Source organism: Aquila chrysaetos, chromosome 9 (assembly GCF_900496995.4).
Source record: "Aquila chrysaetos chrysaetos chromosome 9, bAquChr1.4, whole genome shotgun sequence".
NCBI classification, from domain to species: domain Eukaryota; kingdom Metazoa; phylum Chordata; class Aves; order Accipitriformes; family Accipitridae; genus Aquila; species Aquila chrysaetos.
Window position 1 is genome coordinate 27,297,155 of NC_044012.1, and position 25,969 is coordinate 27,323,123.

The window sequence follows — 25,969 nt, forward strand, 5'->3', positions numbered from 1 at the left end:
CGCCTCCTTGGGGGCGTGGCCCCGCCACTGAGTCATTTCCGGCTTCTCTGCCGGGGGGGGGGGCGGTGCGCATGCGCCCCGGGTGGCGCGGCGGAGCGGGGTGCGAGCGGGATGCCGGGGGAGGCGGTGACGCTGCAGCTGGGGCACTACGCGGGCTGCGTGGGCGCCCACTGGTGGGGGCTGCAGGTGTGGGGGGGGGCCGGGGCGGCGGGGGGTGAGGGCCGGGGGCGGGAGCGGGGCGCAGGTCTGACCGCTTCCCCGTCCCCCGCAGGCCGCCGCGCTGCGCAGCCCCGCCGAGGCCGCCGAGCTCCGCGCCGCCGCTCTGCTCCGGGCCGGGCGGGAGGCGGGCGGGCAGGAGTCGCACACGCCGCGCTTGGTGGCGCTGGAACTGAAAGGTACCGGCGGGGCGGGCGGGGGGCTGGCGCGGGGCGGCCCCGCCGTGACCGGCCTCTCTTGCAGGCGGCGTGGGCGCGCTGAGGCCCGGCGGCGCGGGAACGGAGGCGCCGGTGGCCTGGTGAGTGCGGGGCGGGAGCGGCGGCGGCGGCGGGGGGCCGCCGGCAGCTGCCGCCGGTTTGTGTTGCAGGGACGGGGAGGTGGCCGCCTACCTGGAGTGCGCCTCGGCCGGGGGTTCCGCGCCGCGGGACGCCGGCAGTCGGACGGTGAGGGTGAGCGGAGCGGGGCGGGCGGGACGCAGCGGCTGCCGGGATACGAAGCGCTGCTCGGAGCCCGCCGGGTGCTTCCCGGACTCCGCTCGCGTTTACTTCACTCGCGGCGCGGGCTTTAACTTCTTGACCGGTAACTTGTGGAAGGATGAGGCAAAGCATGGTGTAACTGCCGTACCGGGGCTTTTCCCTTAGGACGACGCTTCCTCTGACAGAAAGGGCAGTTCCAGTGCTTCGATTCAAGGTGTGTGTGCGTGTTTTCTGTGCATTACCAGTTTGTGTTTTGTCCAATTTGCGCTGTCCTGATGGCTTTGGTTTACTTGCTGGGATCAAAGAGCTCTATCTAGAAAGGCAGAACAAGCCCTGTGACAGCTGGACAACTTATCAGTGAATGAGCATGCGGGGAGAAGGAAAACTATGGGATAAGATTTCTTTGCTTGCAGAAAGATGGGTCATAGAGCAGCAACTAAGTTAAGAAACCAGACAAGATAAAAAGCTGGTTTTGTTTATTCAAGGGTATGTTTAGAGTTGAAAAGACCTTCGCTCTTCACATCTCTCATTCCAGGCACATCTCCTGCCCCTTCGCGACTCGCTGTTTCCCAGGAAGTTTACTCGGGTGGCAGCATGCAGGTCTGGTCCGATTACCTCAACGTGCACTTGCATCCCAAGAGCATCTACGTCATCCGTCAGTACATGCACGATGGGTATGTCCTGAAGGTTTCATTCAGAATCTGTTGTCCGAAACAGGATCTTAGCTTTGGCTTCAAGGAAAAATTAAGAGGGGATAGAATAAGCTTCCCCCCCCCCACCTTTTCTTAGGGAGTGTGGTTGCCTAGAAGCCTTTGGACAAGGTGAAAGTCTCTTCCAGGATCCTGGCTGCATAGAGGAGTTGGAAGATCGGTTGCACTTTTATGTTGAAGAGTGTGATTATCTGCAGGTTTGACAGCTTAGTCCAAACTCCCTTTTCTTTCAAGAAACTTTCTGTTCAAGATTAAGTAGAATCTCAGCTGCTGCCACCGTTGTCTTATACAGGGGTTTCAAGTCCTCTGTGACCTACACAATGGATTCTCTGGAGTTGGTGCCAAGGTGACAGAACTGCTTTATGATGAGTATTCAGGAAAAGGAATCCTGACCTGGGGCTTGACTCCAGTCATGAGTAACATGGGAGTAAGTAAACAATGGGGAAACACAACAACAGGTGATGCTTCCATGCCCAATCTGGATTAGACTGTTTGCGTGCATCTTTAAGATTCTAATGGTTGGATTTTTCCCCTCCAGGGTTCTCAGAAGAATTTTTACAGACTGATGAACACAGCCCTAGGAATTGTCCATCTCTCCAGTCACAGCTCGCTCTTTTGCCCCCTGTCACTCAGTGGGAGTCTAGGAATCAAGCCACAACCTCCCGTTACATTTCCATATATAAACTATGATGTATGTACCATAGAGTGGTTTACCTAGACACAACACCTACCATGGTTGGCTTTCAGCTCTTTCAGATTTACCACTCTCCAAAAGTGTTTTCTGCAGCTATGTTGTTTTAGCAATGTTTTTTCATGATGGTGTTCTACTAAGCAGAAAAGATTTTTTTTTTCCCCTGCTTTTTCACTGTTAGCAGAGACTTAACTGCCAACTTTTCCCTCCCATAGTTTTTTTCATCCTTCAAAAAACAACACATTTTCTTTTTTGCAGTCTTTCCATTGGTTTACTGCCTTCAGTTTCAGCACTGAAAAAAATGGTTTACTGCATTATTCTTCATATGCTATGTAACACACCAGCCTTGTCTGAGCACTAAGAAGCTGCTGTCAAGAAAAACAGCAACAGATCATTTGTTAGCAAGCAGTTGACTTTCTTATCCAAAACCTGAAATAACTGTTAAACACAATGTATATAAAAGCACAATTTACAATATGCTCAAGTTAAATATACAAAAATGAGTTAAGGAACAGATGAATTTAACTTGTCCTGTAAGTCTTCCATATGTCTCCCTCCATAGGCATCACTTAACTACCACAGCAGCGCAATTTTGGCAGCAGTGCTTGACACCCTTACAGCTCCTTACCGGCTCTGTTCCTCTCAGGGCTCTATGATGCACCTTGCTGAAACACTTAACTTCTCTGGGAGAAAGGTAAGGGCATAGAGAACAGCAACCTTTAATCCTTTCAGTTCTACCTAACTACTGCTGTGGGCAAGAGCTGGTGTTCTACTTCACATCCATACATACACACATATAACAGGACATAACATAACAGGACAGGGGGGAGTGTGTTCTAGATTGTGATTCGTCTCCCCCTCTCTGACTCTTAGGTTGTGGCTGCGTGGGCTTCTGTTCCCTTTCCTGCCCTACATGGCTACTCGCTCCCCGATACTTTATGTGCCTACCAGCAAGACATGCCCTGGAAGCTTCTGTCTTCATGTAGGGAGCAGAAGGTCAGCTGCTGTTTTGCTCAGTCTGTTGTGCTACGAGGAATTTCCAAAGAAAGTCGCATCAGGTAATCAGCATTTCAACTGCACTTTTCCCTTCAGAACTCACACTCTCAACTGTGGTGGTTTCTTACAAAAGTCATTCACAATCCTTCTATTAGGAGTGTCAGCCGAATGAAGAAAAAAATGTCTAGTAATCTAGCCAGTTATATGCTACTAACTTTATAGTAAAACAGCTAAAAAGCAGCTGAGTCGCCAACATTTTCAGTCAAATCCCCTGGAAAACCATGAATTGGTTTTCTTTGCAGCAGCTGTCCAGAAAAGCAGGCCACTTCTCCACTCCATGCTTGTGAGAGCACTGAGCAGATTCTGCAGCATTATTTACACACTGTGTTTCCTGGGGCATTCAGGTTGGTAACAGTGTTTTTTTTTTTTTTTTTTTTAGAACAGGGAACAGTAAGTGGAAACTGAAGGTAGAGCAAGTTTTGGATAACTTTATTCACCTTCTTCCTTACAGCACATCCCACGTGCTTGAGCAGCCATGTAACACCCTACCTCCGTACCCCCAGTTTTTTTCTCCTCTTCTGACCAGACAAGGCTTCCTCCTGGACAAACCTCCCAGTTATTCCTCAGCAGGTAACAAGTGCCCCTTAAACTTAATTTGCAACAGAAAGAGATCATGTGGGGGCAGTAGGGTCTAATGAGGTAAAAGAGAATTATTAAAAAAACAACAAACACACACAACACACTTTTGAGTGTTTGTAGGGCAAAAATTATTAGTGTTAAGCAACTCTTCTGCTATGTTGAGTTTAAGTAAAGCAACTACTTGTAAAGTAGAATAGGGTAGGGAAACAAATTTTGATTGGTCTGTTTGAACAAAGATGTTTTTCCCTGCAGGTGTTGAAAGCATCCCTGTACTAGCAGCCCTGCAGTCTTCACCAGTTCTGCACACGCTCCTCTACAGCTTATACAAGGATCTACAGAAATTGAACATGCAGCGATGGCCCAGCTTCTTCTCTGCTGGAGTTGAACAGGATGACTTCCAGGAGGCCTTACAGGAGCTAAGAACTCTCTCCCAGTGCTATGAAATGGGTTCTGAAGCAGATGAATCTGAAGATGAGGCAGATGCAGACTAACTCATCTTTATTACTAGAGATAGCGGAAGCAAGAATATCTTTAAAATCACTTTCAAAATAAAGGGAACGGCTTTAAAGATGGCCCAACTGCTACTTTCTTTTCAGTAAAATCCTGCTACAAAGGCTGGCTTAAGTTCTCCAGCTACTTGCAGTTGTGTTGTAAAGGAGGAAAGCTGCTTTTTTGGGCCTGTTTTTGTATGTTTGGTTTTTTTAAAACTTTGCAAAGTGAATTTGCTCTGCCTGTTAGAATAAGACTACACAATAAATACAGAATTCAGATTGTACGTGGGAAAGTTACAATCAACACAAGGGGAAAACTTACAAAAAATCATGTGTGTGTTCCACATGAAAACAGACATCTTATGATACAATATTTACATATTCTTTTCAAAGGCTGGTGGCCCATCTTCACCATGCAGTGAGGTCAATGTCCACAAGCATTACTTCTGTCATTTAATTGTTGCAGCTCCCCACGTAGGTTCTAGAGAATGTTATCACCCTCACCCCTTTCTTCATTCCTTTAGTTTGATACAGTTTGAGAACTGCAGCTTGTCAGAAGTGTAGCAGGAAAGTGAACAACAATAAAAAAAAGGTGCTATCTTAAGTACCTGTGCAAACCTTTTTCCTTTATCCACAGCACCTGTCTAGCAGCAAACTGGCAAACAACTCTCCTTCTGATGCAGTCAGTAGCTTATCAAGCCAGAATAACCTTAGTCATCAGGTTCTTCCTCAGAAAGCAGAAGATCTTTATCTGACAACTGGTCTGTGTTACTGGTACTAGTTGCATCCTCCTCATCTTCAGAGCTCCCATCACAGGATGTATGAAACAGCCTCATCAGTTCTCTGAACCTGTGGGATACCTGAAGAACAAGGGAAATCCAAGATAACTAGTGACCTAAAAGGCAGTATGAAATGGAAATTTCACATTATGGAGTTCAGGGTGTTTTGTGCATTTACGTTAAAAAAAAACCCAATCACATTTTATGGAAGATTCAATCATAAAGGAAAATAGAAATAGAAGAGCACTGGGTTGTTCTGTCTTCCTTGGAAGAAAGTTATATTCTACTGACTTGCAGGTAAAAAACTGGCAGTTTGGGAAGATTCCTAGGCAGTAATATGAGGAAGGTTAAGAGACAAAACCCAACAGATTCCTTGTGTTGAAGCAGAAGGCTAAAGACCCAAGTAGCAGTCACTGAAACAATTTTGGTACCAAATATAAGGCTAGAATATCAGTGCTAGTGTAAGAAGGACCATAGCAGTCTGATTTTTGGCTCCACCAGAACAGATCAAGGTTGGTTTTGGGTTTTTATTTGCAAATGGGATTATTTTTCTCTGATGCAGCATCAAATTAAAGTTAAGTTTGGGAGACTATATGACAGCAAACCTCCACTTTTCCTTCCTTTTCCCACCCTTTCCCCATTCACTGTAGCAGATGCAAGCTTTTCCACACCAACCTCTCACCTCACTAGCTGTCTTGTTGCCTAGTTTCTGTGAGATGGCATGGAATGTTTCCAGATGGGCTCCTTTCTCCTGACAGGTGGTGAGGATGACTCTGTCAGCCTCCCTGCAAAACAGTACAGTAGCTATTAAAGCAGCTGAAAACAAGCGTTGACACACTTCAACCACCACAAGCCCAAGAGGCCTGTTCCCAGGTAAGGATAACAATCACAAAGCAAGCCCAGCAGGCTTGTTCCTTTACTACTACTACCACCACCTATCACAAGACATATCTCTAAGCAGAGCTGCATTTAGCCTGTTTTTAAGCTTTTTGAAGTCAGAGGGAAAAAAAATTCTTTCCCAGCCTGAAGTGCTACAATAATTACACAGCCACAAGCAGACAGTGTTTCTCATAGGACCAAGATGGCAGCTATGACAGACTGTGGTTAGAGGAAACAAGGGAGGGAGCAGAAGACATTAGAAAATGGGCATACAAAATGAAAATAAAGGATACGCTATAATATGAAAGCTGAAGCCAAATACTGAATGCACAAAGGATCTAAGATGCAGTTCAGGCAGCTATACCTGGTCCAGAGGACAACCTTCTCCCCAGTTGAGCTGACTTTGCTGTTCTTAGCACACACAGTTGCTTCTGTGGCTCGCTGCTGTTGCTGCTCCTCTTCCTTTTGCTCCAGGGAGGCAGTAACCACTCTATATTCTAGCTGCTCAGAATGCTGCTGCACCTGGAAGCAGTTGTTTGCATTTGACTTTGATCTGCTCTCAGGCAAATTTCCAGTGCAGCCCGTATCGTCTGTTTCCAAAATGCAATTATCAGGGGACTGTGAGCTGCAGCTCTTACCCAGTGTTGGTTTTCTACCCAGTGTTATCCAACCCTGTTTTGCTTCAGGTTTTCCTTCCAGAGGCAAAGGTGGTCCCTCAAATTCTTTCCCACCTAACTTTGAAGCATGACCAAAGACAGCAAGCTTATCTGATGAATCAGAATTAAGCCCTTCAGTCTGACATACACTCTTTCCAGAAGAGGAACTGGGTCCCGTTAAACCTTTTACTGTAGCAGAATAAGACAGCAGCAGATCTCTGCTCAGCGCAAGGGAAGCATCTGCATTTCCTTGATGTTGCTGCTTTAGTCCCTCACTCTCACTTCCCACAGTGCAAGGGCAGTCTTTGGTTTCTTGAGGTAGTTTTAGAGTAGCTTTTTGTAGATGTGTCCATCTGAGGCCAGTGATAGAAGAATCACTGTCCTTTGCAGTATTCACAACAGCACTGACACCTGCTTCTTGAACCTGGTTATCAGGCAGTGCAGCTTTTTCAGAAGATGCATGTCTGCTGGAGGCAATCTGTCCTTCCAGGTGAGATCCTGATTAAGAAACCCAAACAAGTTTAGATGAGCTGTTAGTAAGAAAAACTTCTGGAAGCTTTATTCCTTTTTAGGAGTTTTTTGGTTTGGGCTTTTTTTTTTTATTCTAGAGCATAATACTGTAAATGAGAACACAGTTTGAGAGCAGCTTTGTAATGCTATCTGCAGTTTACCCATCCTGTACTTCAAAGGCACTCTGCAGTGAATTTTCTTCACCATTGTGGGTTACTACAACCAGCTGCTGTGTGAAGAAGTGATAAACACATGAAAAAGCTTAAGTGCATTGCCCAGAACAAAATTCTCAAGTGAAAGACATTGCTGCTCTTGGCACCCTATTTACAAAACCACTATAAACTAGACATCAGGTTGCGTTACATTTAAACCACTATATTTAACCTGTGCATTGTCTCCAACAGTAGTGTTAACTGAGACACAGTTACTGAAAGAAGAGATCTCTTTCATGTTATTTATCCTGCAATAATCATGTTTCCCCTTGTCTGTACCACACTGAAGGAAAAACAAGTAACTTGAAGGAGACCATTTAAAGGAAGATTAGAGAGATGGTGATTTTGAATTGCTGTGCTAAAATGAAAACTGAAAAAAACCACAGTATCATGGACTAGTAGTATGGGAATGGGATTAGTATGCTAGCAAGAGAAGCTTAAATGGAGCAATCATTCTGAAAAGGGAAGAATGTTTCTCTAGTCAGGAAAGCTTTTTTTTGAAGGGAATGCACTGGATATATGCATGTTTAGAGCATCCAGAGTGGATGAACACAAGGAAAAAAAATGAGAAAAGATTATTAGAAGTTCTCATTATCTCAATAAATTTGTGTTAGAAAGTCCTATACCTATTTTCCTTTGTGTGAATGTATTGGCTTTGTGTGGCAAGGTTTTGGTAGCAGAGGGGGTTACAGGGGTGGCTTCTGTAAGAAGCTGCTTGAAGCTTCCCCTGTGTTCGAGAGAGCCAATACCAGCCGGCTCTAAGACGGACCCGCTGCCGGCCAAGGCCGAGCCAATCAGCGATAGTGGTAATGCCTCTGTGATAACATTTTTAAGAAGGAAAAAAAAGTTGGGACAGGCGGTATACAGCAGCCGGAGAGAGGAGTGAGAACATGTAAGAGAAACAACCCTGCGGACACCAAGGTCAGTGAAGAAGGAGGGGGAGGAGATGCTCCAGGTGCCGGAACAGAGATTCCCCTGCAGCCCGTGGTGAAGACCATGGCGAGGCAGGCTGTCCCCCTGCAGTCCATGGAGGTCCACGGTGGAGCAGATATCCACCTGCAGCCCGTGGAGGACCCCATGCCGGAGCAGGTGGCTTCCCGAAGGAGGCTGTGACCCCGTGGGAACCCCGCGCTGGAGCAGGCTCCTGTCAGGACCTGCGGATCTGTGGTGAGAGGAGCCCACGGAGCAGGTTTTCTGGCAGGACTTGTGACCCCATGGGGGACCCACGCTGGAGCAGTGTGGTCCTGAAGGACTGCACACCGTGGAAAAGGACCCACGCTGGAGCAGTTCATGAAGAACTGCAGCCCGTGGGAAGGGCCCACGTTGGAGAAGTTCGTGGAGGACTGTCTCCCGTGGGTGGGACCCCACACTGGAGCAGGGGAAGAGTGTGATGAGTCCTCCCCCTGAGGAAGATGAAGCGGCAGAAAATAACGTGTGATGAACTGACTGTAAACCCCATTCCCCGTCCCCCTGTGCCGCTGGGGGAGTTGGTAGAGAATCCGGGAGTAAAGTTGTGCCCGGGAAGAAGGGAGGGGTGGAGGGAAGGTGTTCTGAGATTTGGTTTTATTCCTCATTACCCTACTCTGGTTGATTTGTAATAAAGTGAGTTATTTTTCCCCAAGTTGAGTCTGTTTTGCCCGTGACGGTAATTGGTGAGTGATCTCTCCTGTCCTTATCTCGACCCACAAGCTCTTTGTTATATTTTCTCTCCCCTGTCCAGCTGAGGAGGGGGAGTGATAGAATGGCTTTGGTGGGCACCTGGCAACCAGCCAGGGTCAACCCATCACAGTGAACCAGTTTGGAGATGAAGGATATACCTGTCTGTACACAAGACTTTCACATACCTGAAGCCAGAGAGTCCACTTTCCTAGATAAGGTTTTTGTTCTGCTCTGGACATCCTCTCCCTCATCTCTGTTCTCCAGGCTTTCTTCTGCAGGTTCCTTAGACATTCCAGAATCCCTCCCTTCAGGCTGAGGACTTGATTCTTGTTGAACAAGGCTTGCAGTCAGCTCCTGAGAATCTTTATTTTTGTAAAATTTGTTTTCACATACCTGCAAATCAATATAGAGGCATACATGACAGATGTGGTATATCAATCCAAACCTAACACCTCAGCCTTTGCTTCCAAAGTATTCCTTGATCCTAACAAAGGCTTTGGTTTGCATTTAGAAAGCTGAATCTTTTTTATTATTATGAACAAGCAGAGTTCTTTTCACACAGTGGCCACACAAGCATCTTCCACTAAAAAAAGCTTATTCTTAACTCAAAAGAACATTGAAATTAACACTATTTAGCATAGCAAGGAGGGACAGTAGAAAGTGAGGGGACAGACAGCGGAAGGCCAGGTAGTGCAGTCAGAGCTCCGAAAAGGGAGACGCTACTGGTCATCTTTTGATTTACTTGCTTCCTCAACACATTATTTTGGAGACATGAAGCCCAAGGCTGGACAGATCACCACAACAGGGGGACTCTTGGCACGACTCTACCTTCCACTCACCACTCCAATGACTTGGCCTATCAACTAACCTTACTACTACAATGGCTGCAGGTCCTCCTTTTGCTTTTCTTTAGCTTGAGATCGCTACTCCCTTCATGGCAGGAACAGGAACATTCCTTCGTCCCATCTACCCACTCGACCTCCTGGAAACAGACATACTCCAGCTGACAAAGATGCATGGTACACAGAGATGACAGTCAGGGTAAGGTGAACCCCAGAGGGAGCCAGGAAGGGCTGAGCGGCACTCTGCGCACACCCAGAGAGAACTAAAGCAATTATGCTGCTAGCAAGCAAAGCACAATGGAAACATTTCAATCTCCTTTCTTCAGTCCTTCTAGGCTGTCGTCATGTCTCTCAATAAATCAACACATTTATCCTTGTGAGCATGCATTTGCTTAGAGTCCAGATATGTGGACTAGTGAGATACCCCAGGCCCACCTTGTCATTGTTCTGGCCTCCAATCTCTTTACGCTTCTTATTTTTTGAGGCTGCATTCATCTTGGGTGGTTCATCCTCCTCTTCTACATCTGGCAAAGACACCTCTTCAAACCCATCAAACTACAAAAGAAGAAACACACAAAAACTGCTCTATCATGATAGCTCTTCAGTAGACCAAACTTCATTTTCCCCATGAATTTCTGAATATTAAGCTCAGTTCCGGGACATGACAAGTTCAATTATGTTAGAAGAGACATAAATGCTGTAAAAAAATTTGAAAAAAGTTTGCTTCAGTCCACCAACAGCTACCCCACCCTGCTGCTTCCCTCTCTCTGGAAATGCAGTCTCAATTTGAGTTCTTCAAGTTCAAACATGTCTAGTATCTCTGCTTTTATCTTTTCTGGTCTTGGGGAAAAGATTGCTCCACCTCATATTCCTTCTCTTCTGTCCAGTTGATCTCCTCAAAATCTCCCATGCGGCTGGCTGAGGGCCGTAAGTGATCAAAGAAAATGGAGAACTCATCCTGCAAGTGGTCATGTCCTTTCAACAGTTGCCACATTTGGGTCTTCAGCTGAAAAAGAGAAATCCAGAGAAAATTGAGTGTTTCATTCTATATTGTCACATTCTTCTCAGAAGGATTTCTCAAAGCAAGTGGAACAGCAGGGCTCATTAGACCTCCAACATGGAAGTTTATGCTTGCATTGGTACTACTTCATGAATATTTTGAGATCATTCCACATCCAGCTATCAAGTTAGCATAGAAATATCCCTCCAAAATTCTAGGCAGACTGTAGGAGGCACTAATCTAAAATTTCACCTGCAAGGTAATAAAGGCAAGGTGGAGATAGGAGAGAGGAGACACACAGGCCAGTTAATTGTAAAGCCTCTAGAAGAGGCAGCTTCAATTCTCTACCATGGCCCACAGCAGGAGATCGCGCTTGATGAACTCTTGTGGTCTCAAAGAGCAGCATATAGGAACAGTGAAGCAGGCTAGCTAATTGCATTCTCGGGGTTTTTGAGAGAAAGGATATACCTGGATGCCTGATTACCTCTGCAATCTCCTGGGGGAGGCAGTCTGCACAACTCTGGAGAACTTTGATGATCTTTTGATGGTGGGCAGGATTTTCAGCAAAACAAATCTCCAGTTGCCTGAGGAACTTCCGGCTTTTTTCAAATGCTTGCTGCTCTTCAAACTGACAAAAAAAAAAAAGGATTCACCCCTCATGTTCAAGAATGTATCTCCAAGCATCTCTAGTTGGCTTAAGCAAGCTATAAAATGCCTGTCTTGCTATTTTTTTTCCATTTGTATTGACATCCATTGCAAAACTGGGAAGATGTGGAGAAAGAGAAACAAGACTTTGCATAATCAATACTTACGTGAGCTACAAAGTTTTGCTTCCACCATATGCATGTAAGATAGGAAAATCCAGAAAGAATATAACAGGTGAAAACCTCTATCTTACAAAGTGGAAGGCTAATTTGTGAGACAAGGGAACCATTCCACTTGCTTTATCTGCACGTTGTCTCTGCAGTCAGGTTCTGCAACGTAACTGGGAAAGGCCAATTCTCCACAGTAATACTTAGTACGAGACTTAAAACAAACACTAGACATTTCAATTCTGATTAATAAAACAGCAAGGTAAGCAAGTGATTTACCAGCTGTTTACCTTTCTTGCCCTAGGAAGAATTCTTTATTCTTTCACTCTCACAAGCATTGACATTGCCTGCTTAAAATTTGGTCTCCTTTCATGCTACCTACCAGTCCACACTCCAAAGCTTGTTCTGGTAATAGAAAGGCAGCAAAATCTGTGAGCAACTGTGGCCAGTCATGCAACAGTTTCTGTAAAGTGGAATAGAGATCCACAGCTGTTTGCTTGTGCGTGCTAATCTCAAACTCATAGATAACACGAAGAAAGTCTTCATACTTTCCAGGAACATGCTGCAAGGCTTCACGCACCTGGAAAGAGCAACAGAGCTTTACAGGACTACATAACATCCAGGGAGAAAACAAGTTAATTTAGTAATCTTTGATCTCTTGCTACTCAGAATTTACACAGCGCTTCCAGCTTTGTTGAGCCAACCAAGTCTTTTCCTTAAAGATAAATTTGAACTGCTCACAAGAGAGAAGGGAACCAAATCGAAGACTATGAAATTCTGAAATTAAAAGAGGCCCAGTGTTGTGAATTGACTGCAGCCAGCAGCTAAGCACTCCCACAGCCACTCACTCACTCCTCACCTCCCCCAAGCAGGACGGGAGGAAAGAGGAAGAGCAAAAGCAAGAAAATTCATAGGCTGCGATAAAGACAGTTTAATAAGTAAAGGACCGCCATATGGGGTGCTATGAAGAAAGATAACTTCACCCCGACCAGATCCAGTACACTCAGTTAGAGCTGGCAGTTATGTGGCTCAGGCATGAACCATGTTAAAGGACTTGAAGCATCCGATGTTCCTATTTCTGGGTTACCTACTGGTCTAGCTTACCCTGGTTAGATAAGCTTGTGCAAATGCCAGATCTTTCTGTTCCCGCAAGGGATCTCTCTCCAGGATGTCTTCATCATACAAGAGGAGCAGCTTAGATGTATCTTTGCTAGCACGAGCCCGTCCCCTCTTATTTCTGGTTCTGTGGGAGCTCCTGCTCTTCCCAGGGGCTTTCATGTTTTCTCCTGTGAAGAAGCACAAAGCAAATTGTACAGGTACCTTTCATACATTCCTTGGGCTGGCAGACAACTACTCTTCTAGATCAATACTGCAATAGAAAAGTACGTTTTCAGAGTTAGTGACGAGTTAACTCTTTACACTCTCCTGTAAGTGTATGAGCAATATACTTTTCTTTAGTCAGGCCAGCTAACATATTTTAAATTTGCTGTTTATTTTTATAGCATCTGATGGGAAAAATCCCTGGATACAGCAACAAACCCATCCTAGCTGTTCCTCAGCTAGCAATCTACTAAGAACTAATAAATACATCTACTGCCTACCAGGGGCAAAAAAAAAAAAAAAAAAAAAAAATCATAGTGAGTGAACAGAGATACGATATGAGCATCAGAGCTGGCTGTTAATGCTTGCAAATTATTCTTTTAGCTTATTATTTATATGAATAGAGTTAACATCACAGATAAATAACTGGTGTCACATAATAGGGAATGATGTAGTGTACTAAGAGTTGCTACATTGAAATTTTTATGTCTTTAGATTAGGACTCTGTTGGTCTAATGGGCTGAGGTCCACTTCGAAGTTCACTGCTCAAATTCACCTACCACTTGCTAGATTCTGTTAAAGTATTACTTTGTTTCATTTATTTTTCCCCAACGTGACTTTATAATACAAAATTCAATTTAGCGAAGATTTGACTATTTAATACTGTTCTTATATAGGTATTGGGTATTAGCTGACACAAGCCACATCTCTTATGTCTGCAAATTTTTGAAGTATAAATACATTACAATGGACTAAAGACACTCGGTTCATATGCACAAGGGCTTCTATAGTATGAACTGTTTTTATAGAATTGTGACTGTGTTGCAAAATTTAATTTCCAAAGGGAAAGCATCACTAAGCTCAGATACGCCAAGTGAAATTAAACCAGATACAGTTTCCCCATTGTTTTGCTTTAATGCAGAGAGCAGCTCTATTTCCCCACACCCTGTGTCAAAAGAAACCCACAGAACTTACCTGCTGGCATTCTGCAGGCTTCCACCTGCGGGGCTGCCTTTGTCAATGTGAAGGCAGATTTAGGTTCTTCTGATGTATCGCCACATATTTCATCATCTTTCTGTAAACTCTCTATTCCTTCCCCTTCCTCCTCCTCCTCTTCCTCAGGCTCAGAGTTCTCTTCCTGGGAATTCTCTTCTTCAGAATCTCCTTCTTGGCTTAAACGTCTCTCTGTTGCAAGCCAAGTAAGTTTTTCCATTGTCTCCTTAGAAAGAAACAACAAAAAAAGTCACATTGTTTTCTTTTAGTGTTTGTTTTAACATCATTCAACAAGTAGCTCACTCCATTGTAATTCTAACAGCAAATTTCACAGATCAACATCTGACCAACTAGAGGATTCTACTGAAGGGACAGAATTCAAAAACAACCAGAACTGCCTATTTTTGTATCAAGCACAAAATTCAGTTTCAGAATCTGCCACTTATAAAAGCCTTAAGTTAGACGGGATTCCTTAATGATCACCTTAGTTCTTAAAGGCTTGCTGGAACTGTGATCTGGAAAATAATTCTCACTTAAAGTACTTCTTACTAAACAACAGCCTCAGTTGAGGAAGTCCTTACAACTCAGCAGAATTTAAATCTGAATATTTGCAAGATATTCCTTTAGCTTGGACTTAAAATCTTCCCAGAAAAATGTGGTGTCCAATTTCTCTGTAAAACAGCACAATACCATGCTATTATATAGTTAACAGTCCAGCTTTCCAATTGGATTGAAATTGTCATTTGCTCTGACTCCACTAGGGTGTTTCAGCACACCAATATTTGTCATTAGCAAGTTTTTTAAAATTTTGTTTGCTTTTACCTGAAGTTCTGGCACTGAAAGAATAGATTCTTCTGAGGCTGATGACATTTCTTCATCCTCATCTTGTGTAAAATCATCAAAGTCATCTTCTTCCTCTTCTTCCGGTCCTTCTCTCTCTCCTCCAGCTTCAGGGCCAGCTGGTGTCCCAACAGACTGGCCATCTATACTAGACGAATCCTCTGGTCTTCCTAGTGGACTACTAAATTCTGCCTCAACATCTGCTGTATAAGAAAGATTCTTTGGAGACTCACTGCTTACTTGTGGTCCAGCAACAACACCTGCATCCATGTGCTGTTCTCCATGGGGAGACGTCTGCAAAGCCCGTCGTTCTTCTTCTCCCTTCTCATCACACAAAGTATGCTCCTTTTTAATTTCTTTCAGGTCACTTGAACATGAACATGCAGCCTCCGTGTTCAGCTCCTGGCTGAGATGCAGCATGAATTCCTCCTTCACTTTAGCACATAAAAGATCCCTCTTCTGTACTGGATTTACTTCCTTGGTAGCATCATTTGAATCTTCAGGCTCAATTTTCACTGTTTCATCTGGATCTTCTAAATGAGGCAAAAGGTCCACACACAATGGCTCTGAAGTGTTCTCGTCTCCTTCTACCACTGTCCAGCTACAGCAGTCAGTCTTATTTACCTTTTGCTGACTGCCGTTATTTGAAGTGGCAGGATTTGTACTACACTCCTTGGGTGAGACAGCAGAGCACGAAACGTACAGCTCTGGGGCTTCAACCTTGGGCTCCACTGTGGGATAGGTATTTTTGTTGTTTCCAGCAGGGCAGGAAGGAACCAGATTCAACTGTTCTTCATTTTCGCCAACAGACGATGCAGAAAGACTGACAGGGTTAGGAGAGACTATCAACGAAGGTATTGAAGAAGTCACTAGAGGCTGATTTAATGGACATGGGAAAGTGGATGGATTTACCAATAAGGTTGTAACTGGAATAGCCTGAGTGCCTCTACCAACTGTTGTATTTATGGGCTGAATCATATTGCAACCATTGCCTATATTAACCACTTTCACTGTGGTAGCGGGTACAGTAAGGATGACAGGAGACGGCTGAATCAAAGGTGAAGTCTTTATCAGTGGGGCAGATTTTGTCCCTTTTTTCTTTTGGTATCCCTTACGAACACAAGGTTTGCGTATTTTTGCTCCGGCCAAAGCTGGCAACATCAGTTTTGGCTGAAAAGTTACTGGATTTGAGGACGCTAGAGCTGGTGGTACAGCAGCTGAGAAAGCTTGTCTGGAGTCCGAATGCGAAGTGGAAAGCACATTCTGAAATTCCAAGCCATCCCCACTTCCTACCACTGCTGGAACATTCAAAGGCTGCACTCCCGGCACAGTCTGCATAACTGTAGCTGGCTGGATTAGCCGAGGAATCTGAACCATAACTTTGCTGGGAGGAGCTTCTGACTGGGATAGCTTCACAGTTTTCTGGATGTTAATAGTGTTGGAACTAGGCTGCAGACAAGGACTTGGTCGAATGAGGACAGGCTTCAGAGCTGAAGACCTCTGCCTCCTCCATGCTCTCCTAGAGAATCGATTGGCAAGGGGCTTTAGGGTCAGTACTAGTCCCTTTGGCATAAGTAGAGGGTATTTTTCATCGTATTCTGTGTCTGAAGTTTCCTTTCCTGTTCCCAAAAAGACACCTTCTGCATCAGGTGAACCTGGCATCTCCCTGGCATCTTCTGCTAATTGCTTCAATTCCCCCTGAATGGAAGGCAAGCTTGCCTAAAGGGAACAAGAGTTTATTAGTCCCATCCATAGGCTATTTCTCTATTACCACCTTCAAACAGCACCATAGAAAGCAACAGACAGCAACTTGCTTCTAAAAGTAAAGCATTTTTTATTTACTTTATTCTACTGTATATTACTTTATATTTACTGTATATTACTTTATATTCATGAGTTTTAGGCCAAAGCCTTCAAAACAATCTGAGAGCCTCAAAGAAACAACAGAACTGAATTGCTTTATAAAGGTTCCTTTAGCAAATACAAGATTTTGCGGGAAGGAAGCTTCGCTGTAACAATGAAGTATAATAGGCGATTAAGAGAACTGGATTTTATGGCACCTGTGCCTAATTCTTTCCTCAGACAGAGTCCTCCTTGACTGACTCGCAGGTACGGTCACTATGCCTCCAACTCTGTCTTCCTTGTGCAAAGGATCTCAGAGAAAGAATCCTTACGAAGCGTGAGACATTCGGGTATAACAAAAATAACATCCACACTGCAGGTGAAGATAACCTCAAAAAAACCCACCCCAAACCCCCAGATTTCTTATTTCCTCTTAGATGGTGAGGTTTTAAGGGGGAAGAACATGCCCTCTCTCACAGCTGTAATACAGTGGGAAGGAAGGCAACACTGCTAACCATAAGGCAAGGGTCAGACTACGTTGATTAACAAATTAACAAAGCCAAATAATGAAATCAACACATCAAACCAGAGACATCAGAAATACACCCATGAAGCAAAACAAGGATGTGACAACAAACACTGTATGTCCATGATAACTTCAATCATGTACTGCAGCTGGGCAGACAAGCATCAAGAGTAGCGTATAATACTTCAGGTTGCTAAGTAGTAGTGTTCTAGCTACATTTACTAGCTAGACTCAGGGTAACACAGGCTCCCACGCAATACACTGACTACCTTTTGACTTCAGAGCTGTAGGCTAACCAAACAACTCGCTCTGGACCTAGGCTGTAAAAACAAACAAACAAACAAGCAAGCAACCCCCCCCCCCCCCCCCCCCCCAAAAAAACCAAACCAAAAACAAAAAACCCAAAGAAATCAACCAAACAACAACAACAAAAAAACCCTATGCTGGATGAAGAATAGCAGAAACTACCTTTAGCCAAAATGGCAGGCGATGTTCTTCTCTCTCCACAGGTGGCTTCCACTGATTAGGCTGGATTTCCTCACAGCACTTGAACAGAATGGGCAACTGTTTTGTCTTTTTATAGTACTATGTGGAGACAGGAGAGAATGCAAGACAAGATGACTGTGGTCGGATCACCTGTCTAACAACTGCTGGGATGTAGGACGAGGATTGTGCTCTGTAAAAGTGTTCATGTATAAAGCGATTCTCATCAATATTACTTCAATAAAGTACTACCCACAAAAACATTAAAAAAGAATAATAAGGCTGAACAAGAGCTCATTGCCATCTTGGTTCCTCTCGAAACAGAGCATGAAGTTCTAGCAGACGTGCAGGCGTACTTGCTTCAAGTGTTTCTGGTTCTTAAACTCTCTTCAGCAGTGGCCATTAGCTTACAGGACAGGATATTTGGCCAGCTGGACCTTCAGCCTGACTGACGAGACCACTTTTGTTTAAGCTTCACTACTCAAAATTTTTTTGTATGAATTTGTCAGGATTACTGAAGCCACAGTTTTACTAGGACTGTCTGCAAATGCTGGGCTCTAAAAGAGTCAAAATAGTAATATAAGTACTTGCAAAGTACAGAGGATAAGGTCTTTTTGAAGAAATCCTCATTGCTAATAAAAGGATGACATTTTCTTTTAAGTGTCAGTACATACACAAAAAGGTCCTTGGAACAAACAACACATCTCTTCTTGTATAACAAACACCAACCAGACACACAAGTCTGAAAAATACCAAACCACAATCTGAATGTATCACTTACTCTGATGATATTATCAGGGGCTCGATTCATATTGAGATTCTTGATTCGTACTGTAAGTTGGTGGGCAGTTTTTGTTGGCAAGAGATACTTGCTGATCAAAGGCTTTGGAAACTCTGTGCCTTCAAAATGTTTCAAACCTAAAGCTAATAAACTGAAGAAGGAAGGAAGGGGGCGGGGGAGAGATAAAAAGTCTTTTAGACAGTACGGCAGATTGCTATTTGGATGTGCTGTTGCACAATACACAGATATCCCAAAAGTTTGCATCCTAGAAATTCTCCTTAACAAAGAAGTCTCATTTGTATGCATTTTATTCAATAATTCTAAGCACCTACTTGTCCTCTGCCTTAGTGAAGATAATCTTGTCCCGGGGAGGGTTTGCTTTCAAGGAACATATTGGCAGTAGCTCTGGGTACATAAAGACTCTCCTTGTTGCCAAAATCCATGCCACTTGCTTTGGCAAACATGGAAATTCATTGGCTGTGAAAAGAATTAACAGATAAGGATAGACATATACATGGACAAATAATGTTTTTCACAACTGACTTCTTGAAAACATTGTTTCATTTACTCCCTTCACTGCAAAAAGAGAGAGACTTTCTCCCTGGTTTTTAGAATTCGCATATTTCCTAGTTTTTGCCCTTAAGTTTACACCACAAAAGGTAAAATTACTTTCCCCTTCCATCTTTTCTTTTGCTCTATAATGAAAAACCATTTGTAAAAAGCAATGTGTACTTCAAGTCAGTTCACTGTCTAAGTACCAGAAAAATCACAAACCAAATATTTGAAGCCAACAGTATTTTTTTTAATAAAATACTCCAATGAAGGGAATATTTCCTTGATGTGTGTTAACCAACACATTTGGAACAATTATTTATAGTTTCATAGTTTCTTGATGGATTTCTGCAGCTTAGATCATCATCTGCAGAACAATTATGGCAGGATTATGATGTCAAACAAAAGTCAAGAGCTCATATAACATGCTTTTACTGTATTCAAGTTTAAGAACCAAGGCGGCAGTCAATAAAGTGGATGGTTTTATCTAAAAATACCTCACAAAACTAAAAAAAAAAAAAAAAAAAAAAAAAATTACATTCCAAACAGCAGTCTGAACCATATCTCATCTGGAAGGTGCACAGCATGAAATAACTCCCGCTGTAAATGCTTTCCCACCTCTTGTCCCTCCAAATACATACCACTCTTCTTCACAGCTTTGCGAGGGCTCCAGTCAACTTGGACTTGGGCATGAAAGTCTTCAATGAGCTGCAGTGCTCCCTTCAAGTTACATGGCTGGAACATTGTTTGAAATTTAGGATTGAATGACTGACGAAGGAGTGCAGAGCTTCGAGCAAAGTTACCAAGTTCGCTCTGTGAAGTCAAACACAGAACAAGATAAAAGAACATGCCTTCAAATGGAAGTTAAAGAATATGTAATGCAATAATGCAAAAAATAAAAGCTGGTGAAGTGACAGGCATAAAAAAAAAAAAAAAAGCAGAGTGTCACAGGTCTTATTTTTGAGCATTACAAATCTAGGAACAACCAGAGGAATTTTTTTTTTTTTTTTTTTTTTAATTTCCCCACCTTCCAGAACCTTTCAACATCACAGAATGTTCACTAATTACAGAAGCTGTATTTTTTGAACTTTGCTTTCAGTATTTCAAGAAAGCAATAAAAACCATACAAAGTCATGCCAATTCAAAGTACTGTTATTAGTCAGCACAATGTGAATTATTTCTCTACTGAGAAATTTTCATACTGAGCATGTTCATAGTAGGCTAACAACATCATTCCCTTACTGAGTAGTAATCTCTATGTTTAATGGGATCAATTAAATAAATTAAGCTCTGTAAAATCTCTCCAGTGACCAGCAGTCATTAAAATTCATGTAGCTCTGATTTTAAACATATCCTTACCAAAAACATCCTGGTAGTACTGGCCTCTGAACTTAAAGCAGGGTTGGAACTTGCAAGAAGATGGATTTGAGTCAGAAGCTGAACGTGCTTGAAGAATAAAATCAGACAAGTTTTTTTTCAGTGTATCAGAAATCCAAGAAACTGGAAAGCATAAGTATAGAGGCACAAGAAATATCTCCTGAGCAGCCCCCAAAAAAATCACATTCTGACTTCAAAAAAATCTTTTAAGCAATAGAAAACTGAGGGGAAACTTCCACTGCGAGGAAGTTTATTACACAGATTTTGAACACATCATCTGTTTAAGTCTTAGGGCAGTGTCCTGGTTTTGGCTGGGATAGAGTTAATTTTCTTTCTAGTAGCCAGTATAGTGTTATGTCTTGTATTCAGTATAAGAATGTTGGTAACACACTGATGTTTTCAGTTGTTGCTACATAATGTTTAGACTAAGTCAAGGATTTTTGAGCTTCTCCTGCCCAGCCAGCAGGAAGGCTGGAGGGGCAAAAGAAGCTGGGAGGGGACACAGCCAGGACAGCTGACCCAAACCAAAAGGGGTATTCCATACCATGTGACATCATGCCCAGTATATAAACTGGGGGGGAGTTGGCCTGGGGCGGATTGCTGCTCAGGAACTAACTGGGCATCGGTCAGCAAGTGCTAAGCAATTGCATTGTGCATCACTTGGTTTTTATATTCCAATCCTTTTATTAGCATTGACATTTTATTATTGTTATTATTATCATGATTAGTTTCTTCCTTTCTGTCCTATTAAACTGTTCTTATCTCAACCCACAAATTTTACCTTTTTCCTCCCAATTCTCTCCCCCATCCCACTGGGTGGTAGGGGGCGGTGAGTGAGCAGCTGCGTGGTGCTTAGCTGCTGGCTGGGGTTAAACCATGACAAGCAGTTTCCTAGCTTTTGTGCCAAAGTCTCATACCATAAGGATCAATATGGAAAGGATGTTTTTTTCTAATTAAATACTTAAGTATTTCTTCAGAAACAATGACTTCAGCTATCAGAACTCCCCATATGCACACAAACACCATACATCTTGCTTTGCAGCTGAAAAACTAAAAAGGTCATTTACTCTACATGTCTAATGCAAGATCCATTTCTTTAGCTTGTGTTTGAGAAGTCTGTGTCCTCCCCTTGCTGCCACATACCAAGACATGACACTGTATGAGGCATGCAGAATAATAAACGACTATGTATCAAGTTCACACAAAACCAGCACACTTTGTCCTCATGAGATCAAGCTAACAGTAAGTTTCAAGTTTTGAGAAGAAGTCCTCTTGAACTTTGTATGGACATGGAAAAAAATTCTTTAAGTACAGCTTCTCATCTATGCTGCTGACAGCTTTTAAAATGTTCAAACTGAATTTCTACAGTTTTGCTTGGTGGGAGGAGGAAAAAAGAACCCAAACTATATCAAGAGTAATATTCTCAGAAAGTAGTAAAGAAGTTGGTGAAAACAGAGGATTTTGACAGATTACAGTCAGAATTCAAACAAGGCCAAGGCAGCTCTCTCACATGAGAACAATACAGATGCCAAGAAATAAGCTCTACTTTGCACATTCAATTCGAATTGTCTTTCAGTGTGGAATCAGGTATGTAAGTATCACATATTAAAGCTCCAGCTTCAAATGTAGCTTTTTCAATTAATTTCTTTAAGGAAGCATGCTGAAGTGCTTGCTGTACCATTGGCTTTCCCCAGCCCCCGCAGTATACAGCAAATACTCATTAGGTCAGACCAGATAACATTTTATTACCTGCTGCATTTGCTGCTGGAGCCTCTTTCTTTGCATACTGTCCAGAACAAGGCTCTGGAGAGGCTTCTCATTTTGAGGTTTTGATTTTTCTATCTCTTGTGGTGGCTTGATAGAGGACTTTTTCATTCTCAACTGTTCAAGTTGTTCCTTCACTGTCCGGTGTTGTTCATTCAGTAAATTGGCCAGAGGCTCTTCAAATCTGTTTGAGATCAGGCAGACCAAAATATAATAACCATATGATTTAATAACTATTCACATTTATTTAGAATATTTTACTCTGTATTTGGGTGCACAGCTTAAGAACTATAAACCCTGTACTACTCAATACTTTGACAGTATACTTCAACTTGAAAAAGTTATTTACACAGTTGGCTTATGTATAAATCTTTTCATCTACCACAGCATTGTTGTAGTTCTGAGATGCAATGCTTCAACTGTTTATTCCAAGGACAGTTAACAGTCTTGTCCACCATTCCCAATCATATTTCATGTGAGTTCCACTCAAGTGCTCAGATACTCTCAACAGCAGTCAGGATCTAGGATAATCTAGAATACATTAGAACCAATCTTATTTAACTTATATCATCAGGCAAGGTCTGAACCCAAGGTATTATGGGAGGCATTTTACCATGAGGGTCTCCAGAAAGACCCCACACCAACTCAAATGCTGTTACTTAAAAAAACAAATTAAGTACTACCTAGCTTTATGCAGAGTACTCTACTAGACATCTGCTGATACTATAGTAGGAGTTACTCCTGTAGCAGAAAAGAGGATGTACATATTACTGTCCTTTCAAAAACAGCTTCAACTATCTCCTGCTTTATGACAGATTTTGTTTATTTTAGCTACACCAGTTAATATTCTGATTTCTGCTAGTTATTAGCTTCACTTCTGTAATAGGCCTGAAGTCAGTTATAGGTAAAGCTGTTCCACAATGCTTCTAATGCAAGTTATCACAAAACCAACAATAAACGTAGCAAATCGATATTTTGCCACAAAACAACTTTAAGAATCCCGTATACAGATAAAACTGGGGAAGAAACAATTGGGAGAACTGCCATGGAAGAAAAATGAATACAACTAGCCATTATCAAAGACAAATGCATACAAATAATAGGAGAGAGCATAAAGTTTCCCTGCTTTTAGTCTGTAGCTGGTTTAAGAATTGCTGTGCTCCCCTCTGGTACTGCTCATCCCAGAGAGAGTATCAAAAAAACTCCAGCCTTCATTTTAGCTCCTTTCCCAAACAGATACAGCTTGATCTTGAGCTGATCTGCCCCATAAACAAGGAGACACCATTTCTACCACAGTTCACCTTCAGCCAATTTCTGTAATTAGTTAAATAGAGTGGTATTATTACCTAGAAAGAAACGCTTTAGACCCTTTCCTCTTCAAGGCATTGTTTCAAGTACAACCCATACCAAAAATCATCAAAAGCCAATTTCGAAACTATAGTCATTTCAGACCTACGCCCCAGCTATCTTATGCAGTCTTTTTCCTTAGAAAAGGCCACCATTACATCTAAGCTATTTACTTAAAGGGTGACACACTTGGTCAAACCAGCTCCTCAAACATTTCTGGTCATCAAAAAAAAAAAAAGTAAGGGCAGTAAATGAACTTTACTCCTTCTGCTTAATAAAAAAAATTTAAAAAATTTTAAAAAGACAAGAAAACTATTATTCTTCTGAAATTATTTCAGAACACTACACCCACCACCACAGTGTAAAGCACCAAGAATTAAGAGAGCTAGAGTGGCTACCACTTTGAGGTTGGGACCTTCTTTGCACAGGTCCTACATAGCTTTGATCACATATGCAGCAACATCCCAGTATCCACAGTTTCTCTACCCATTGCTATGAAGTATCATTGCCAGTCATGCAATATCCTGCTCCACTAATTACTGTTAGTTTAACAGCTGAAGTAAGTGACTTAACAAGTAGTGAAGCAATTTTTTCAGAAAAATTTAGTCTAATAAAGCAGGGACATGTGGACAGACTTGAGAAATAAACACAATTTAAATACACAGGGACAGTACATATAGCATGGAGATTAAGGCAGCAGGAACAGAATCCTCCACTAGAGATACAGGCTTGTTGGAATAGATCACCATTCTGAAAGACCTCTGCTGTTTTCAGCTATGATACAGAACAGCCAGCACCAATCTTTTAGTGCAGGCATTCTTGCTGTCTTTTTCTGAACAGTGACATTTTCATTGTTGTCGTCATCTTCTTCAGATGCATCACAATCAGTAAAGTCAAAGGTGACAGACAGAAAAAAGAGGGTCAAGTTAAGTGTTCAATCTCATAAATAAAAATGGCTCTGAGCTTTCAAAACAGTGGCCTGTGCTGAAAAGGCATTATCTCTTTGGTGGGTGGCATAGTACAGCTGCAGGTAACCGTAGGCTTTTTATCACAACAGAGTTGTTATTATTTTTTTAATTTTACGACCATAACCAAATGATCCTACCTAAGTGCCTGTGGTGTATTAAAATTTGGCCGTGACTCTGTAACATTTTCGTCATCTTCTGGACCTTCATCTTCCATGTTTGAGAAACCCATCTCGTCCTGAAACTGACAGCAAACATGTAGCAACAGTCAGGAATAGAAAGCTCAAGCAGTATATTTACCACCACCTGTCTTTACCTAATAAAGATCATGATGATCCTCTTAGCATAGACATAGTCCCTCTGCAGGGACTTAAGGAACTTCCTATATATGTTCCTTCCCAAGGCTAAAAATTACACTTTTACGGTAGGGCCCTTTGCACATAGCCAGCACTAAGCATCTTACAGAGATCACCCCTTTACAGCTTTAGAGATTTCATGTCAGATCTGAGAAAGATCTATTCTTCAGTGCTATACCAAATTTATCACTTACTGTCTCAAACAGCTCCTCCATCAGTTCATTCACTTCCTTTTCTGCAAGTAAAATTAAAAAGTCGTATGAAGATTCCTTTTCCAAGAAACCCTTAGCAATCCTGCCATAATATCAAGTCATTTAAGGAATCTCTCTTGCAAAGTGAAACCTTTCTCTTGCAAAGAGAGGACCAAAAAGAAAAGGCCCCTGATATTATATTCCTTTTTAATGCTGGGCCCCAAAAAACTTCAGCTGAGACTGTTCTGATTCAAAAATGTCATATAAAAACTAATTTTCAGAATTAAATTTAAAGTTATGTTAACCTGTAATAAGGCCTAAACCAAGATGAAAAGTGGTATGTTCTATAGTAGTTCTATAGAACTAACACGAAGATTGTAAGGACTTGGAGAAAATTTAACTGCACTCAAGTCATAAGGCAAGCATTCAATTCTGAATTGGCTGAAGCTTTATGAAAGACTGTACTATCACGTAAGTATTATTCTTCATTCTTTCTATGGAATAAAGTTGCATCTGATAGCACAGCAGCTCTGGCTAAATCCTTTCATGTATTCACAGAATGCCAGCTTTGCATGGAAAAGCTGTTCAAGTCAGTACGCAGATTTTTTTTAATTAGCCTACACTGCAAAATCTTTGCAACAGAACACTCACTTTTCAAAATGAATTACTAATCCTAGCAAGATAGGAGGCGAGATTCCCAAAGGACTTACTGGTAATTCTCACAGCACGATCATTTCTGAAGTCTTCTGTATCTGGTTCATCCAGATCTTCCAGGAAGTTGTACTCAGGGTCATCATCATCATCTGCTTCATCTAATAAGAAGCATGTTTTGAAATGTGATTACCCTGCCCCAAGACCAATCAATTGCTAGGAGCAGAACCACCTGATTTACTGCCTGACCTGGCACAAAGAGGGCTAGGATTACTGCTTGAAATTAACTGTATGTTCCTTTTTATGGAAGCAGTATCAAGCCCATCCTCTCTTCAAACTGAGCTACTAGCATCCTCATTTGTAGCCATTCCCATTTAGAAAAGCTGGATTTATTCTCTGTGACCTGAGTTACA

At 42.4% G+C, this 25,969-nt stretch overlaps 2 protein-coding genes across 11 annotated transcripts in view; one reads left to right on the forward strand and one right to left on the reverse strand.

The window, feature by feature from the left end:
• The first annotated feature begins 7 nt into the window (after positions 1-7).
• Positions 8-4,296, forward strand: MSTO1 (misato mitochondrial distribution and morphology regulator 1). 4 transcript variants are annotated; one of them, XM_030026223.2, is made up of 14 exons: positions 13-186; positions 272-395; positions 460-514; positions 584-659; positions 858-906; positions 1,228-1,366; positions 1,482-1,599; positions 1,695-1,829; positions 1,941-2,093; positions 2,656-2,787; positions 2,967-3,151; positions 3,395-3,493; positions 3,601-3,719; positions 3,981-4,296. In XM_030026223.2, exons 1-14 carry the CDS (start codon positions 112-114, stop codon positions 4,217-4,219), a joined length of 1,698 nt encoding a protein of 565 aa, XP_029882083.1. In that variant the 5' UTR covers positions 13-111; the 3' UTR covers positions 4,220-4,296. The 4 variants fall into 4 exon arrangements, with proteins under 4 accessions (XP_040982215.1, XP_029882082.1, XP_029882083.1 ...); XM_030026220.2 differs by having other exon boundaries at positions 14-186; positions 3,392-3,493; XM_041126281.1 differs by lacking the exon at positions 460-514 and having other exon boundaries at positions 8-186; positions 3,392-3,493.
• The window catches only part of LOC115346308 (GON-4-like protein), a 32,544-nt gene continuing 10,132 nt past the window's right edge, over positions 3,558-25,969 (reverse strand). For 4 of the 7 annotated variants that reach the window (XM_030026206.2, XM_030026203.2, XM_030026204.2 and 1 more), the window contains 21 exons: positions 25,616-25,717; positions 24,909-24,949; positions 24,499-24,602; positions 22,032-22,230; positions 20,265-20,351; positions 19,547-19,718; positions 18,686-18,830; positions 18,354-18,504; positions 17,558-17,674; positions 14,704-16,440; positions 13,864-14,107; positions 12,673-12,854; positions 11,951-12,148; positions 11,241-11,384; positions 10,619-10,762; positions 10,192-10,311; positions 9,783-9,896; positions 9,100-9,307; positions 6,242-7,031; positions 5,681-5,783; positions 3,558-5,079 (listed from right to left, as the gene is read on the reverse strand). In XM_030026206.2, the coding sequence (XP_029882066.1) occupies positions 4,930-5,079; positions 5,681-5,783; positions 6,242-7,031; positions 9,100-9,307; positions 9,783-9,896; positions 10,192-10,311; positions 10,619-10,762; positions 11,241-11,384; positions 11,951-12,148; positions 12,673-12,854; positions 13,864-14,107; positions 14,704-16,440; positions 17,558-17,674; positions 18,354-18,504; positions 18,686-18,830; positions 19,547-19,718; positions 20,265-20,351; positions 22,032-22,230; positions 24,499-24,602; positions 24,909-24,949; positions 25,616-25,717 (5,252 nt within the window). In that variant the 3' untranslated portion in view covers positions 3,558-4,929. Of the gene's footprint in view, positions 5,080-5,680; positions 5,784-6,241; positions 7,032-7,103; positions 7,273-9,099; positions 9,308-9,782; positions 9,897-10,191; positions 10,312-10,618; positions 10,763-11,240; positions 11,385-11,950; positions 12,149-12,672; positions 12,855-13,863; positions 14,108-14,703; positions 16,441-17,557; positions 17,675-18,353; positions 18,505-18,685; positions 18,831-19,546; positions 19,719-20,264; positions 20,352-22,031; positions 22,231-24,498; positions 24,603-24,908; positions 24,950-25,615; positions 25,718-25,969 lie in introns of those variants that run through there. The other 3 variants (XR_005933236.1, XM_041126276.1, XM_030026207.1) reach the window with 3 other exon arrangements.